The following is a 15852-nucleotide window of genomic DNA, read 5'->3' on the forward strand; positions in this document are numbered from 1 at the left end:
AAATGGGGGGGCACACTGTTTTGGCTGACAAAGTGCTGCAGGTGGCTGTCCAGGCTGAAGACGGGGCATGGAGGGCTTCACGTGCCCCCACCCTCACTCCATTTTGGCCAGTAGGGTGCTGCAGGAGGCATCCATCCCGTCTCCCCCCTCCCCTCCCTGGCCAGCCCACGGAGAACTACAATCCTGATCCGGCCCTCAAATAAATCCAGTTTGACACCCATGGTCTGCATGGTTTACCACTGATATGAAGCTCTTTGTGAAGTCATCTGCTGATTTGAGATGAAGTGTTATCTGTAGCCTGCTGATACCCATCTATGCATCAACCCAAGAAGACAAGAGTCTAAGAATTTGTTATCAGACTAGTAAAGATTCAAATAATAATTAGATAAATAATTGTCTGCAGGTTTTCTATTAGTAGTGAAGACAATTGTTCCCTTCAGGTGTACCATATGATTGGGACAAAGGGACTCTGCATTGTATATTAAGACTTTGCCTTAATATATAGATATTTTAGTTCTATGTTAAAAATTCATTTGCTAAAATTTATGTTGTTAACAAGGTCTGTGTGAGTATTGCGCTTGGAAGAGAATCCTTTCTGGAGCCAATTGTATAAGGAGTCAAAGGTGCATAGACCCAAGGCAATCCCCTTTTGTAATGGCTTTCGTATTATGAAAATCTGTCACTAGAAGTATCCCTAATGCTCTCTTCTCTGAACTTCTGCAAGAACAAGAAGACTGTTTTGTTTGAATATGTATTTGGTGTTTGATTTTACAGTTAAATAATTTTATGGTGATTAGACTATTTATTTTCTATTTAGTTTGCCTTTGGATTTGTTAACTTTGGTTGCTGTTTATTTATGCCTTTAATTATATTATTATGCACTACCCAATTGGATGTACAAGTACATGTACAAAAATAAGCAAACTTGGATTTATTGTGGTAATTCCATGGGTGTCTAGATTTCCTGTGAGCAATACTGTATTGTTCACAGTTATGTTTATGACTAAGATATGTAGTCATAAACATATTTAAGATATGTAGTTATCTTAAAAGTTTTCATGGATGATGAAGTGGGCTGCATGAAAGGAAAATTGTTGGCACATGTATACAAGAGACCTCAAATTTTCAGAAGAATAAGTTTTGGGGCTAACATCTGATACAACATTCTCTGATAATTTACAGATTGAATTAAAATTCTAGAAGGGAGAAATCACATTCATGACTAAGCCCCACATATAGAACTATCCTTTCTATAGGACAAGTCTCATTTATTGTTATCTGTGAAATATAAAACATATTTGTTATTCACTTTACTGCACCAGGAAGTTAGAGTTCACATTATTGCAATTTAATTGTTTGATGTTAGTTGTTGCCTCATTATTGTTGCAGCAATAAATTTGTCTAGGTGGTTTCACTTAGTAAAAGATAGGTATCAAAAATCTTCCATTCTCCCAGATGAACCTAGTAAAGGTTCAGAGTAATCCAATCCTTTCTCTTTACTTTTTAACTGTTCAATTTTATTTGGTTATATCTATTGCTCAACTCTATAAACAGAGATTTTGATTTGATTTTTTTTTTGTTTAATTATAAATAATCATGAATTTTTAAACATTATTTTTAGGCATTGACGATGGTGTAGTGAAAGTTCAGGAGCCAAAGGATTGCCTCCTTCACCATTTTACAAGGTTCTTTTTCATTGCTTTACAATTATATAGAATAGAGTTAGTTTGGAGACAATATAAAACTATTATGACATGAAAATTTCAAGTGTAATTTTTATTATATAAAAAAATTGTATTTCTGATTTAAAGTTAGGAAGCGTTAAATAGTTTAAATGGGGAGTTAGACTAGAACAGCAGTCCCCAACATTTTCGGCTCCGTGGATTGGCAGTGGCAGTGAGCAGCAAGGGAGAGGGGATGGTTTTGCACATGCAACCTAATTCTGCATATGTGCAAATACAGCTTTGGGTGCCCACCTGCAGCTTGCGCAGCTCTGTTCCCAATGGGCCACAGCCTGGTATCGGTCCATGGACTGTGGTTAGGAACCCCTGGACTAGAAGACTTCTAGTGTCCCTTCTAACCCTGTTATTCTGAAAGATATTTGCTTTAAAATTCAGAGCATATGGAATATAAGTAACATTTCATTAACAGAACAATACCATTTATATTGAATGTTTATAAAAAATAAATGAAATATCTGTGAAGCAACAGAATTCTTTGCAAATGCCAGTATATGCGCAGAATGATTGTGTTGTGTCTTGTCCGCTCTCACCGCAGCCGGGGTCTGCTTATCTGCTCCCGAACACGGAGGAATGTATGCCTCCCGGCCCCAGTCCTGGCTCCATGCCCAGACAAGCTGCAGAGGAGGGGGCACCTCCCGGTCCCAGCCCTGGCTCCATGCCCAAGCAGGCTGCAGAGGAGGGAACATCCCCCGGCCCCAGCCCTGGCTCCATGCCCAGGCAAACGGAGCAGCTAGACCCCTCCCCCTCCTCCACAGCATGTGAGCCTGAGGAAAGTTTACTTCCAACAGCTGATTGGAGTGACCCTCGCATCAGAAGATTGGATAGGCGGAGGCAACAGAAGGAAGGGAGGGGCAGGCCTTAATGAGTGCTGAGTCATGGAGCCACACCCCATGGCCTATATAAAGGATCTGCTTTCTGGCAGTCTGAGTCAGGCAAAGTCGAACTTATCTTGCTGAAGTCACTTACTGGTCTCCTGCCTCTCTGAGGACTTTGCTAGGACTTTGGTCAGAGCTGCAGAGGCAAGCCTGATTCGGATTTCCCTGACCCGGCCGTCAGCGGAGGAGTGGACACGACAGATTGGCAGAATGTGTGCTCTCAATCAAAACCCTGTTTCCAAATATTGAAAAATGAAGACAGCTTTAGTCATGTGACCATAGCCACTACCTTCCTCTTTTGATCCTCCCCTTAGGGGTTCCTACATTTGTGATTATTAAAATTAAAGGTCTTGACTCGAATTCTGTGGAGGTTGGTTTTACAAGATTAATATAGTTCCATAAATAATATAGTTTATTAGTTCCATAAATAATCTTAGGTTTAACCATTGGTATACTGACAACATGATTTGCAATGATTCTATCAGTTATAGTTTATTACTACTACTATAATAAGACAGACTATGACTATTTGATAAATTTCATATCCACAAAATTTGAATTTTTATATTTTTAATCAGAGATTGTATAATTAATTGTACACCTTTTGCAACTATTTTCCCAGGTAAATGCCACTTATTTTGATGGATTCAGAGCTACAGCTTGCTGCGCAATGGGAGGACCAAGAGCAATAGAAAAGGGAAAAAGAATGGCTGAAAGTATTTTGGAAAGGTTAGATGCTAATGCATAGTACATTACATAGTAATAATTGATTTATTATACAATAGTAAATTATTATTTGGTCAGGATCCTAAAATGTAACTATTTCAAATGATGAATAGTGTCATATACACCTAGTGTTTCAAGTAATGTATTACCGTTATTGTGTAATAATAATAATAATAATAATAATAATAATAATAATAATAATAATAATAATAATAATAATTTAATTTAATTTAATTTGTATACTGCCCTTCTCCCGGAGGACTCAGGGCGGTGAACAAGGCAGATAAAATAAAGACAATACATTCAATAAAAACAATATTTTAAAAAACTTATTCCAATAGCCTAAATTTAAAATACAATACGAAATATAAAATAAACCCCAATAAAATCCATATTTAAAACCCTATAAATTTCACATTGATGTTTATCATCATCCATAAATGTTGTTAAAAGGGAGAGTGGTTTCAAATTTATGGTTTTCAAATCCTAAATAAATTGGTGCCTAGATTTCCTGTAAATAATGCCAATATGATTGTTCCCTGCAAAAAGACAAAAAGGTAAAAATCTGGATTGGTTTCCAACATGTTTTATTTCATTTCCCCCCTCAACTATGGTTAAAAAAGGTTCCAATGATGAGGAAGTGCTTTGATCCCAAAAATTCACATAGCAGTAAAGACCTTCAAAAAAAGGAAGGACAAACTCAACCAAATTTAGTCACTCTTTAGTTATTTATTTATCTCCCTTCATAATTTACAATTGAAAGGTGATCTAACATCAAATTTAAAACAATTAAACAATTAAAATGAATAAAATGAATAAATAAAAGTAAAAATTAAAATCAACTATAAAAGCTTAGACAAAAGAAGTATTTAAAGGTCTTTTCAAAAATCTAAGAAGAGATTAGGGCAGGTTGCTGGGGAGGTTGAACGCCACCACATGTTTACTGGACCCGTGCCCCTCCTGGTTGGTACTGGCCACGCAGGAGGTGACACGAGGCTGGCTCCAGGGGATTACGAACGCTTCTTTGTTGGAGGGGATCTTTCCGGCCGCCTTGAAAGAGGCGGTGGTGAGACCTCTCCTCAAGAAGCCTTCCCTGGACCCAGCTGTATTAGGTAATTATCGTCCGGTCTCCAACCTTCGCTTTGCGGCGAAGGTTGTAGAGAGTGTGGTGGCATGTCAATTACCTCGGTACCTGGATGAAACTATCTATCTAGACCCGTTCCAGTCCGGCTTCCGGCCCGGTTATAGCACTGAGACGGCTTTGGTCACGTTGGTTGATGATCTCTGGAGGGCCAGGGACAGGGGTTATTCCTCTGCCTTGGTCCTATTAGACCTCTCAGCGACTTTCGATACCATCGACCATGGTATCTTGCTGCACCGGTTGGAGGGATTGGGAGTGGGAGGCACCGTTTATCGGTGGTACTCCTCCTATCTCTCTGATCGGTCGCAGATGGTGTTGACAGGAGGGCAGAGGTCGATCCCGCGGCGCCTCACTTGTGGGGTGCCACAGGGGTCGATTCTCTCACCCCTCCTGTTCAACATCTATATGAAGCCGCTGGGTGAGATCATCAGTGGTTTCGGTGTGAGGTATCAACTGTACGCTGATGATACTCAGCTGTACTTTTCCACACCGGGCCACCCCAACGGTTATCAAGTGCTGTCCCGGTGTCTGGAAGCCGACGGGTCTGGATGGGGAGAAACAGGCTCAAGCTCAATCCCTCCAAGACAGAGTGGCTGTGGATGCCGGCACCCCGGTACAGTCAGCTGCAGCCACGGCTGACTGTTGGGGGCGAGTCATTGGCCCCAATGGAGAGGGTGCGTAACTTGGGCGTTCTCCTGGATGGTCGGCTGTCTTTTGAAGACCACTTGACGGCCGTCTCCAGGAGAGCTTTTTACCAGGTTCGCCTGGTCCGTCAGTTGCGCCCCTTTCTAGACCGGGATGCCCTATGCACGGTCACTCATGCCCTTGTGACCTCTCATCTGGATTACTGCAATGCTCTCTACATGGGGCTCCCCTTGAAGAGCACCCGGAGGCTCCAGTTGGTCCAGAATGTGGCTGCGCAGGTGATAGAGGGAGCCCCTTGTGGCTCCCATGTGACACCTCTCCTGCACAGACTGCACTGGCTACCTGTGGCCTTTCGGGTGCTCTTCAAGGTTTTGGTAATTATCTTTAAAGCGCTCCATGGCATTGGGCCGGGATACTTACGGGACCGTCTACTGCCACCGATTGCCTCCCACCGACCCGTTCGCTCTCACAGGGAGGGACTCCTCAGGGTGCCGTCAGCCAGGCAGTGCCCAGGGGAAGGGCCTTTTCTGTGGGGGCTCCCGCCCTCTGGAATGAACTTCCCCCAGGACTTCGTCAACTTCCTGACCTTCGAACCTTTCGCCGCGAGCTTAAGACACATCTTTTCATTTGCGCAGGACTGGACTAGGATTTTAAATTTTTAATTTGGTTTTAATAGGGTTTTTATTATTCTATTGGGGTTTTAATATTCGGTCGTATTTAATAAGTTTTTTAATTGGGGTTTTAACTTGTATTTATGTATATTTTACGTGGCTGTTAACCGCCCTGAGTCCCTCGGGAGATAGGGCAGTATATAAATATGATTAAATAAATAAATAAATAAATAAATTTAAAGACCAGAATTAGCAACAGAAAAGGCTTTATTTATTTATTATTTATTTATTTATTTATTATTTAAATTTATATACCGCCCTATCTCCCAAAGGACTCAGGGCGGTTCACAGGCATATAAAACATCAGTGTACAAAATTAAAATAATCTTTAAAAAACTTATTCCAGTGCCCTATCATTAAAAATAGAAATATAAATATTAAAATCAATTTAAAACCCCTATAAAATTTAAAATCTAAGCCAGTCCTGCACAGATGAATAAATGTGTCTTGAGCTCGCGACGGAAGGTTCGAAGGTCCGGAAGTTGACGGAGTCCTGGGGAGTTCGTTCCAGAGGGCGGGAGCCCCACAGAGAAGGCCCTTCCTGGGCGCCGCCAGACGACACTGCCTAGCTGACGGCACCCTGAGGAGTCCCTCCTGTGAGAGCGCACGGGTCGGTGAGAGGTATCTGGTCGCAGTAGGCGGTCCCAGATAACCCGGCCCTATGCCATGGAGCGCTTTAAAGGTGGTCACCAAAACCTTGAAGCGCACCCGAAGGCCACAGGTAGCCAGTGCAGCCTGCGCAGGATGGATGTTATCACGGGAGCCACGAGGGCTCCATCTATCACCCGCGCAGCCGCATTCTGACTAACTGTAGCCTCCGGATGCCCTTCAAGGGGAGCCCCATGTAGAGAGCGCAGTAATCCAGGCGAGACGTCACGAGGGCGTGAGTGACCGTGCATAGGGCCTCCCGGTCCAGAAAGGCGAACTGGCGCACCAGGCGAACCTGGTAGAACGCTCTCCTGGAGACGGCCGTCAAATGATCTTCTAGAGACAGCCGCTCATCCAGGAGGACGCCAAGTTGCGCACCCTTCCATCGGGGCCAGTGACTCGCCACCGATGGTCAGCCGCGGATTTAGCTGCCTGTATCGGGATGCCGACATCCACAGCCACTCTGTCTTGGAGGGATTGAGCTTGAGCCTGTTTCTCCCCATCCAGACCCATACGGCCTCCAGACACCGGGACAGCACTGATAGCTTCGTTGGGGTGGTCCGGTGTGAAAAGTACAGCTGGGTGTCATCCGCACAGCTGGTACTTCACACGAAACCACTGATGATCTCACCCAGCGGCTTCATGTAGATGTTAAACAGAAGGGCGAGAGAATCGACCCCGCGGCACCCCACAAGTGAGGCGCCTCGGGCCGACCTCTGCCCCCTGTCAACACCGACTGCGACCGGTCGGAGAGATAGGAGGAGAACCACCGATAAACGGTGCCTCCCACTCCCAATCCTCCAACCGGCGCAGCAGGATACCATGGTCGATGGTATCGAAAGCCGCTGAGAGGTCTAATAGGACCAGGGCAGAGGAACAACCCTATCCCTGGCCCTCCAGAGATCATCCACCAACGCGACCAAAGCCGTCTCCGTGCTGTAACCGGGTCGGAAACCGGACTGGAACGGGTCTAGATAGACAGTTTCATCCAGGTGCAAGGGAAACTGATATGCCACCATATTTCTACAACCTTCGCCGCGGCGGGTTGGAGACCGGACGATAATTACCTAAAACAGCCGGGTCCAGGGAAGGCTTGAGGAGGGCCTCACCACCGCCTCTTTCAAGGCGGCCGGAAAGACACCTCCACCAAAGAAGCGCCAGAATCGCCTGAGCCAGCCTCGTGTCACCTCCTGCGTGGCCAGCACCAACCAGGAGGGGCACGGGTCCAGTAAACATGTGGTGGCATTCAGCCTCCCCAACAACCTGTCCATGTCCTCGGAGCGACAGGGTCAAACTCATCCCATACAATGTCACCAAGACCACCTCAGGCGTCTCACCCGTATCACCGCAATCTTGGTCCAAACCATCCCGGTTGAACGATTTTATCGTATAGATAACCGTTAAACTCCTCAGCACGTCCCTGCACGGGTCATCCCGCCCCCTGGTGTAGGAGGGAGCGGGTCACCCAAACAGGGCGGCTGGGCGGTTATCTGCCGATGCAATGAGGGAGGAGGCGAGGTACGCCTCGCTTCCTCATTGCCACTAGGTAAGCCCTAGTATAGGACTTCACTAGTGTCCGATCAGCTTCTGAACGGCTAGACCTCCAGGAACTCTCTAGGCGCCTTCTCCGCGCCATCCTCTCAGCCTCGGAGAACCAAGGAGCTGGTTGGGACCTGCGCTGGGTCAGAGGTCGCAAAGGCACGACCCGGTCTAAGGCCCCGCCGCGCCCGCTCCCAGGCCGCAACAAGTTCCTCAGCCGAGCCGTGTGCCAGACCCTCAGGAAATGGCCCAAGCTCCGTCCGAACCCTCCGGTCCATCAGGCGCCTGGGACGGAACCAACGTGTCGGCTCCGTCTCCCTGCGGTGGTGAATGGCGGTCAGAAAGTCCAGACGAAGAAGAGAGTGATCTGACCATGACAAAGGTTCAATGACTATTTCCTTTAAGTCCAGATCTCTCAACCACTGACCAGAGACAAAAATCAGGTCCAGAGTGCCTCCCCCAATGTGAGTAGGGCCATCAACTACTTGGGTCAGGTCCAAGGCCGTCATGGAAGCCATGAACTCCCGAGCTACCGTCGATGACGAGCCGGACGATGGCAAGTTAAAGTCCCCCACGACTAAAAGTCTGGGGGTCTCAACTGCCACCCCAGCAAGCACCTCCAGGAGCTCGGGCAGGGCAGCTGTCACGTAGCAAGGAGCCAGGTACGTGACCAGCAAGCCCATCTGACATCTATGACCCCATCTCACAAAGAGGGATTCGCACCGCAATCTGAGGTACAGTGGTCTCCCTCGGCTCTAGACTCTCTAATCACAACCGCCACCCCACCACCCCTACCCTGGCCCTCGGCTGATGAAATGCTCGGAAACCCGTGGGCACATCTGAACAAGGGGCCCGCCCCCTTCTGGGCCCAACCAGGTCTCTGTAACGCCCATAAGGTCCGCGGCACCCCCCTGAATAAGATCGTGAATTAGGGGGGCCTTATTGGCCACGGACCGTGCATTGCATAACATCAGCCAAGGCCAGGGCCCTGAGGATCCTGACCATCCGGGAACGGGAGAAGTTTGAGGGCTCGGGCGCGCGATCGCCTGTAGGCATCGAGCGCACCCCTAACACGATATGAGCCCTCACTTCCGCCATATCTGCCCCTCCCCTTACCGTGGAAATAGCACCACCTCACCAATGGAACACCGACTCCCCATGACCTCGGACCCACCAACCCCGCCACGAGCATGTGCAGGAACTGACTCCGACGGGTTACCCCAACACCCACCCCTTCCTCCCACCCCCAACCCAAGCCCGTCGGTTTCCTCCCACCCCTTAAAATCCCTTTAAAATTCCCTTAAAAATCTATTAAAACAGCCAATTAAAACCCTAAGCCTCCTATTTTCAGATGCCACCTCTCGGGACTCCAAAGCCCGTCCTCAAGGTGGGCCTCGATAATCTGAGGGCCAAACCAGAGAGGGGCATCTCGAGGGCAAGAAGGTCAGCCGCGGTAAATGTTCGCATCACTGAGACGGTCCGGGCAAGGCCCATCCTGGGCTGGTCAAGTTGGCAGCAAAAGTCATAACAGATGATAAAATGACCATGACCAGTCTGTCCTGATGGGAAATAGTTCGAGATAATCCATGTGCGGTAGATGACATACCACCACTAAATGAATTTGTTGTAATTGTAGCTGACGTTCTTTAGATGATATCTACAAGGAGATATTCTGTCAGATACAGTAGACAGTAGACATAGATCATAAGTTATGTAAGCCTTTTACAAGTAAAGACAAGCACTGTCTTTACCTGTTTTGCCTAGAAATGAATTGGTAGTAGTTTAGTGCTTTAAATATAGATGTAAAATAGTCTTTTGTATTGTTGCCAGGACTAACCTCAAATAAGGCATATTACCTTGTTACCAGTTCATGCACCACAATTTCATGGTAATTGTTTTCCAGAAAGGAATGCTTTTGGCATATCAACCAGAGCTTATAAAAAGTGTTTTGGAAATCACAATCTTCTGGTTTATGGCTTGGTGCCTTTAACCAGAACACTAGACTGGCTCTTGCTGATTGATGTTTTTACTTATGATTTTACTATATGTGTTCCAGTGTTGTGATATAATGAGGTGGGATAAAAATAGATGCAAATAAAATAGAAAAAACAAAGATGGTATATTTTTTTCAGAACACGGATTATGTTTCATCAGCGGGGATATGAGGACTTCAGTGCAGTTAATGTACAGATTTTAGGTTCTGAAGAAACATATGGACCTCATGCAAAGCAGAACATAGAGGGTGTAAGTATGAAATGGATGGGCTTCAGGGATTAAGAGGAAGTCAAAAGAAGAATTACACCCTTTGCATTCTTCCATCCCTTTGACTCTCCTCCATCATTTCACTTCTTTCGTGGGGAAAAAGGTAGGAAGGGTGAATGTAAAGATAAATATTTACAGAGAATGCTTCTTTTGTTTGTGGATTCTAAACTGCCATTGTCAGGTAGGAACCTGAATAGAAATGCAAGTTTGCGACTAAGCATTGATAAGAATGAAATCATTTTCATTAATGATAATTTATTTTTGTTTATATGACACAGGTCTTCAGAGTATATTGTTTTTAGAGAAAGGTGTAAGCTGTCTAATGTTATAGAAGAATTGGGATAGAAATAATCTAAATAAGAGCTGTGGCCATCAGTCATCGATGCCGAATTGGGTGTTTGTTTTTACTGTTTATAATAATTTGTTTATATATTTTTATATTAAAAACTGCTGAGACTAGTATAAAGATTGCTGATAAATAAATAAAATACCTAGACTATATCATATTCTATGTAGAACAAAGGTATGCGAGTGGCATCATAATTTATTGTTAACTTCACAATTTTCTTTTAATTTCATTTAGTAAAATTCTTTATGCAATCACATAACGTTACAGATACAATACTATTTCATTGTAGTATGCTTTCCACTTCAAAATATAATACAATTAATTAATCAAATTCAAGCAAGATGGTTCCCTTATATAAAATATGCCATGGAAAAATAAACACATTATGCTTCTAAATGCTTATAAACACCACAAATTATTGCAGCTTATGATTTCTGATTCACATTTTAGATTCTGCTTTTCATTTTTGAAATAATAGTATAGTAAACAAATTCCTATTTGTTCTATTAACCTGTGTTTTCTCTCTTCTAATATTTCAAAACAGGGTCCCCGAGAAGTTGTTGTCTGGCTTGCTGTATTTCATAAGCAGAAAGAAGCATTAGAAATCTTTTCCAGAGAGATTGCTCCAGCTGCAACAGGAATGGGTACATCTTCAATTTCTAACTCTTCCTATTTGACAATTCCAATTCATCACAATTGTTTCTTTTGCTATTGTACTTTATAAATGAATTCTAATTAATTCTAATTAAGCTGTAGAAAAACTTGTAGTCTTTTGATTAAAAAAAAACGTATATGTGGTGATTTCCTGGCAGATTTATTCACTGTTAATTTCATTAATGAAAACAATTTCAAATGGGATTAATATTTCATGTATGTATTCAAAATTGACAATTTAGGAATTGTTAGCTAAACAAATGTTTGCATTTATAAACAATTTAAAAGAATTGGTTCGAAAAAATATCAGCATTTAAAAGATGAGTGGAAAACAAGGTTTGGTTAGTATGCCCCACACTTTACAGATGGATCAGAATATTAAATTTGTGTTTTGCCTTAGCATGTTATATAAATCCAAATGTGTGTAAGGACAGCTTCAAAGTGACCAAAGTGACCAAAAGTGTTACACCCTTCCTCCCACCTGAACTTTGCTGAAGAAAAGGAGCCAGTTCTTTAAAAATAGAGCTGTCTCAGAAAAGGTTGGCTTTTTAGAGCATTAAAAATCCTAGATGACTTCAGCCAGGAGAAGAACATCTTATACAAGGTGATAAACAGTTTTCTCTCATAGAACTATCTAGCAATAGAGTAAGTACCGGTAGTTTCAGAATTGCAATACAGGAGATTCTTACTGATGACAATGAATGTCTCATCCTGGAGAACAGGTATCTAAAGGAGCCAAGAAGATGGTAGAGATTTGGATTAGGAGCACATAGGGATACACAAGGTTATCCATGTGGGAAGATGTACATGCAGGGCTAGCAAAGATAATAAACTGATAAATAAGCTTTGGAAGAAACTAGAAGGAATTAGCAACAGGTAGAGCATACTCTGACCAAGGACCAGCTTTAGACTATTAGCACATAGGCACTGGTCTAGGCTGCTAAAGATTAGGGAGTGCCAATGCCACCCCTCTTCCAAATCATTTTAAAAATACAGTTTTTTGGCAAACGGGCTGCAGCTGCGAACAGGCTGCAGCAGTGGTGGCCAATGGGCTGCAGCGAATGGGCCGTGGTGGTGAATAGGCGGCAGCAAACAGGCCGCAGAAAACAGGCCAGATGGATACTGGATGGATGCTGGGAGGAAGAGGCAGATTTTTTTTTTCTTGTTTTTCTCCCCAAAACCTAGGTGCGTCTTATAGTCCGGAGCATCTTATAGTCTGAAAAATACGGCATATGGTGGCTGGTTGTGTGTAGCTTTAAATTGTTAATTAAGATGTTGACAAACAGATGGAGAGGAAACACCAGATTGCAAACAATTTGTATGATTTGAAGAGAAACCAGAGTAAACTCCAGTATCTTGGTCTCTCCAAGGAAGTGCTTTTAATAATAGGGTATGAGTGTGCACAGTGCACTTAAATAACATATTAAAGATCTGTAAATCCAACAAGATTAGCCTGTTTTTCTCAAGAATGTTCATTTGAGCAGTCAAACTCCCCCTTTTAAAGCAGCAAGATATTTATGTCAAATAAACATCCCAAAAATCCGTAGGGCACTTAACCTTAGCATGCTACAATGTACTTCCCATAGAAGTTTTGGAGGACCAATACAATACAAAACAAAACAAAACACTACATGAGCTGAGACTGTGCCCCTGTGGACAAGGGGCCATTGAAGCTATAGCTCACATCTTACTATACTGCATCTTCTATAACGACTTACAGACTCAATTTCTAACAATTTACCTAATAAAATATCCAGGAAATACTGATCTTTTTTATGTGAAACTACTGCTATCAGATCAGTAAAAAGTAGTTTCTTTGAATTTTTGCTCTGAGAAAATTAGGTAAACTTTAACTGCCCACTGCTAATCCATCACCAACTGCAATATATTATTCTGTTTGTCTTTTATTCTATTTACAATTATTATTGTTTTAAATGCTTTTTTATGGTACTGGTCTGTGACCATAATAAAGATTGATTGAACCAACAGATTATGAGAACACAAGCAAGCAGTTAGACAATGAGACCCAAACTCATGATAGTCTAACACTGGAATGAACAAGGACATTAATTCAATTATGCAATACTAGGATTGTTGGATGAGCAGAGACAAAAATAGGCTGACAAATGACTAAAGCCCCATGTCAGTCAGCAGGAACACTGATTTACCACCAATTGATCAGATACCTAGCAGCCGAGGGTGCAGGTGTACAAGAAAACAACAATCAACGACTAATATCATTGTTAAGCCCAAAAACTTGGAAGGAACAATCCTTGGTCTCAATAATCAATTCAGATTGGATCCTGCAACATTAATCTGAGACATTTACCATCATTTGTGAGAATTAGAATAATATAGTAACTAAGAATATAGTAACTGAGTTTTGAATTGGAAATTTTCTACCTCAGAAATTATTTTTATTGCAAATATCTAGTTCATTTTGCAAGCTGTCATATTTAGAGCACAAACCTCAATGAACTGAAGCACTGTTATAGAGTGGGCCAAAATTCCTCCCATTGACGTAATCAAAAAGAAAATGATTACTTCAAGTTATTGCTGCTAAAGGTGGTTCTACAAGCTATTGAATCATAAAGTGTACTTAGTTTTTCACATATGGCTTCTCTATTTTGGCTTTGTGTGTGTGTGTGTGAAATGACACAGTGCAGTGATGATCCAGTGCAATATGTCATGTGTTGTTGTTCATCTCAGGATGTATTTGCCAACTTTTAAGAACTGCTAAGCACCAGAAGATTTTTACTGTGTCCTAATAACATAAAACCATAGAACTCAAAGGAGGGTGTACTTTCTTTTTCACATGACTGTACATTCTCACTGGTTGCATTATTTTATTAGATCTTCTTAATTACTATTTATATTACATTTTTAAAAACAACGTTGTATAAAGTTGTATAACACTCTAAAATAACACTCTAAAGCAGGGGTGAAATCTAAATTTTTTTCCTACCAGTTCTGTGGGCATGGCTTAATTGGTGGGCGTGGCTTGGTGGTCAAGTGACTGGGTGGGGGGAGCAATAACAATAAATAATAAAAATAATAAAGTACAAAAAACAATAAGAGGTACCAAAAACCAACTTTCATACTTTACACATACACAACACAACACAAGTAACTCACACACAATGTAAAAGCAGCTGCACTTCACCCAAAATGGCCCCTGCAACAAGCAGGAACCTCACACAGCCACAAAAAGCCCAAAAACCAACTTTCACACTACATACACAACACAACACAACTGACTCACACACACATACACACACAAAATGCCACATATAGCTTTGTGAGATTTTGTGTGTTTGTGTAGTTAGAGTGAAACACTACAGAAACACATCAAATCTCAGAAAGCTGCACAAATATTTTATTTTATTATTTTATTTTATTTGTATTTTTAGATAAAAGCAGCTAAATTTAAAACTTCCTTCACTTTAAATTGCTATGTCTAAAAATAAAATAAAAAATAGTTAATTGGAGTCTTAAAAAACCCCAATTAACTATTATTTTAAAGCTCCCCCTCCTTACTTACCCAATTCAAAGGAAAAGGCAGGCAGATTGAATTGCTCACCAATGTGATGGATTGCAGGCAGGCAGATTCAGTTGCTAGCTGATGCAATTGATTGCAGCAGCCGAAACAAGGCCAGAATAGCAAGCAAGACCAAAAGAAGCAGGAAGCTGCCAAGCAGGCAAGTGGGGACCGGGCGATTGGGTGGGCATGGGCGGGGCGGGGGGGGGCAGGGATTTTTGCTACCAGTTCTCCAAACTACCCGCCCTCATTGCTACTGGATTGCGCGATCCGTTCTGAACTGGGACCATTTCACCACTGCTCTAAAGTAATTCCTCCCTCCCTCCCTCCCTCCCTTCTCTAGTAAGTTGTTGCTTCATATTTCAATACTGTCAACCTATCGTTATTCAGAATAGAGCTGCAAGGGACCTTGGAAGTCTTCTGGTCAGTCACTTGCTCAAGCAGGACACCCTATACTACTTCAGACAAGTTATTGTTCAATCTCTTCTTAAAAATCTTCAGTGATGAAGCATCCAAAACTTCTTTTAACAAACCTGTGCTAGCTACTAGTTATAACTTTTTTTGTTTCCAGATATTCACAGATCTGTTTTTTTATTATTTTTCCCATTTTCTTCCCAGGTATTGATGTTAGACTGATTGGTCTGTAGTTTCCTGGATCTGTGTTTTGTTTTGTTTTTCCTTTTTTGAAAATGGGAACTAAATCAGCTCTTTTCCACTCCTCAGGTAATTCTCTGGTGTTCCAGGATTTTTGAAAGATATGGTACAATGATTGTGAGATAATATTTTCAGAACTCTGGGATGTAATCTATCAGGTCCCAGTGATTTATATTCATCAAGCCCAGATAGGTGTTCACGAAACATTTTCTTATTTTAATTTTTAATTTGTGTTTTAAAGTTAGATTTTTGGTAGGTTGGGCTCTCTTAGGCTCATACCTCTTGAAAAGTTGTACTTCTTATGCTTTCCCTCTTTTATATAAAGAGGGATGTTTTTGTAGTCTGGGATCTGAATAAAGCTTAATGATTTTAATGTAATAAATGTAATAAGTAAAATATTTCTGGATC

General features: G+C 42.4%; 1 protein-coding gene across 9 annotated transcripts in view; it reads left to right on the plus strand.

Moving 5' to 3' along the window:
- LOC131202788 (uncharacterized) overlaps positions 1 to 15852 on the plus strand; it is a 139901-nt gene that overhangs the window by 48241 nt on the left and 75808 nt on the right. For 4 of the 9 annotated variants that reach the window (XM_058192122.1, XM_058192117.1, XM_058192121.1 and 1 more), the window contains 3 exons: positions 1622 to 1685; positions 3240 to 3346; positions 10120 to 10148. In XM_058192122.1, coding sequence (XP_058048105.1) covers positions 1622 to 1685; positions 3240 to 3243 — 68 coding nt within the window. In that variant the 3' untranslated portion in view covers positions 3244 to 3346; positions 10120 to 10148. Of the gene's footprint in view, positions 1 to 1621; positions 1686 to 3239; positions 3347 to 10119; positions 10232 to 11142; positions 14938 to 15852 lie in introns of those variants that run through there. The other 5 variants (XM_058192116.1, XM_058192115.1, XM_058192114.1 and 2 more) reach the window with 3 other exon arrangements.

This window comes from Ahaetulla prasina, chromosome 8, assembly GCF_028640845.1.
Source record: "Ahaetulla prasina isolate Xishuangbanna chromosome 8, ASM2864084v1, whole genome shotgun sequence".
Lineage (NCBI taxonomy): Eukaryota > Metazoa > Chordata > Lepidosauria > Squamata > Colubridae > Ahaetulla > Ahaetulla prasina.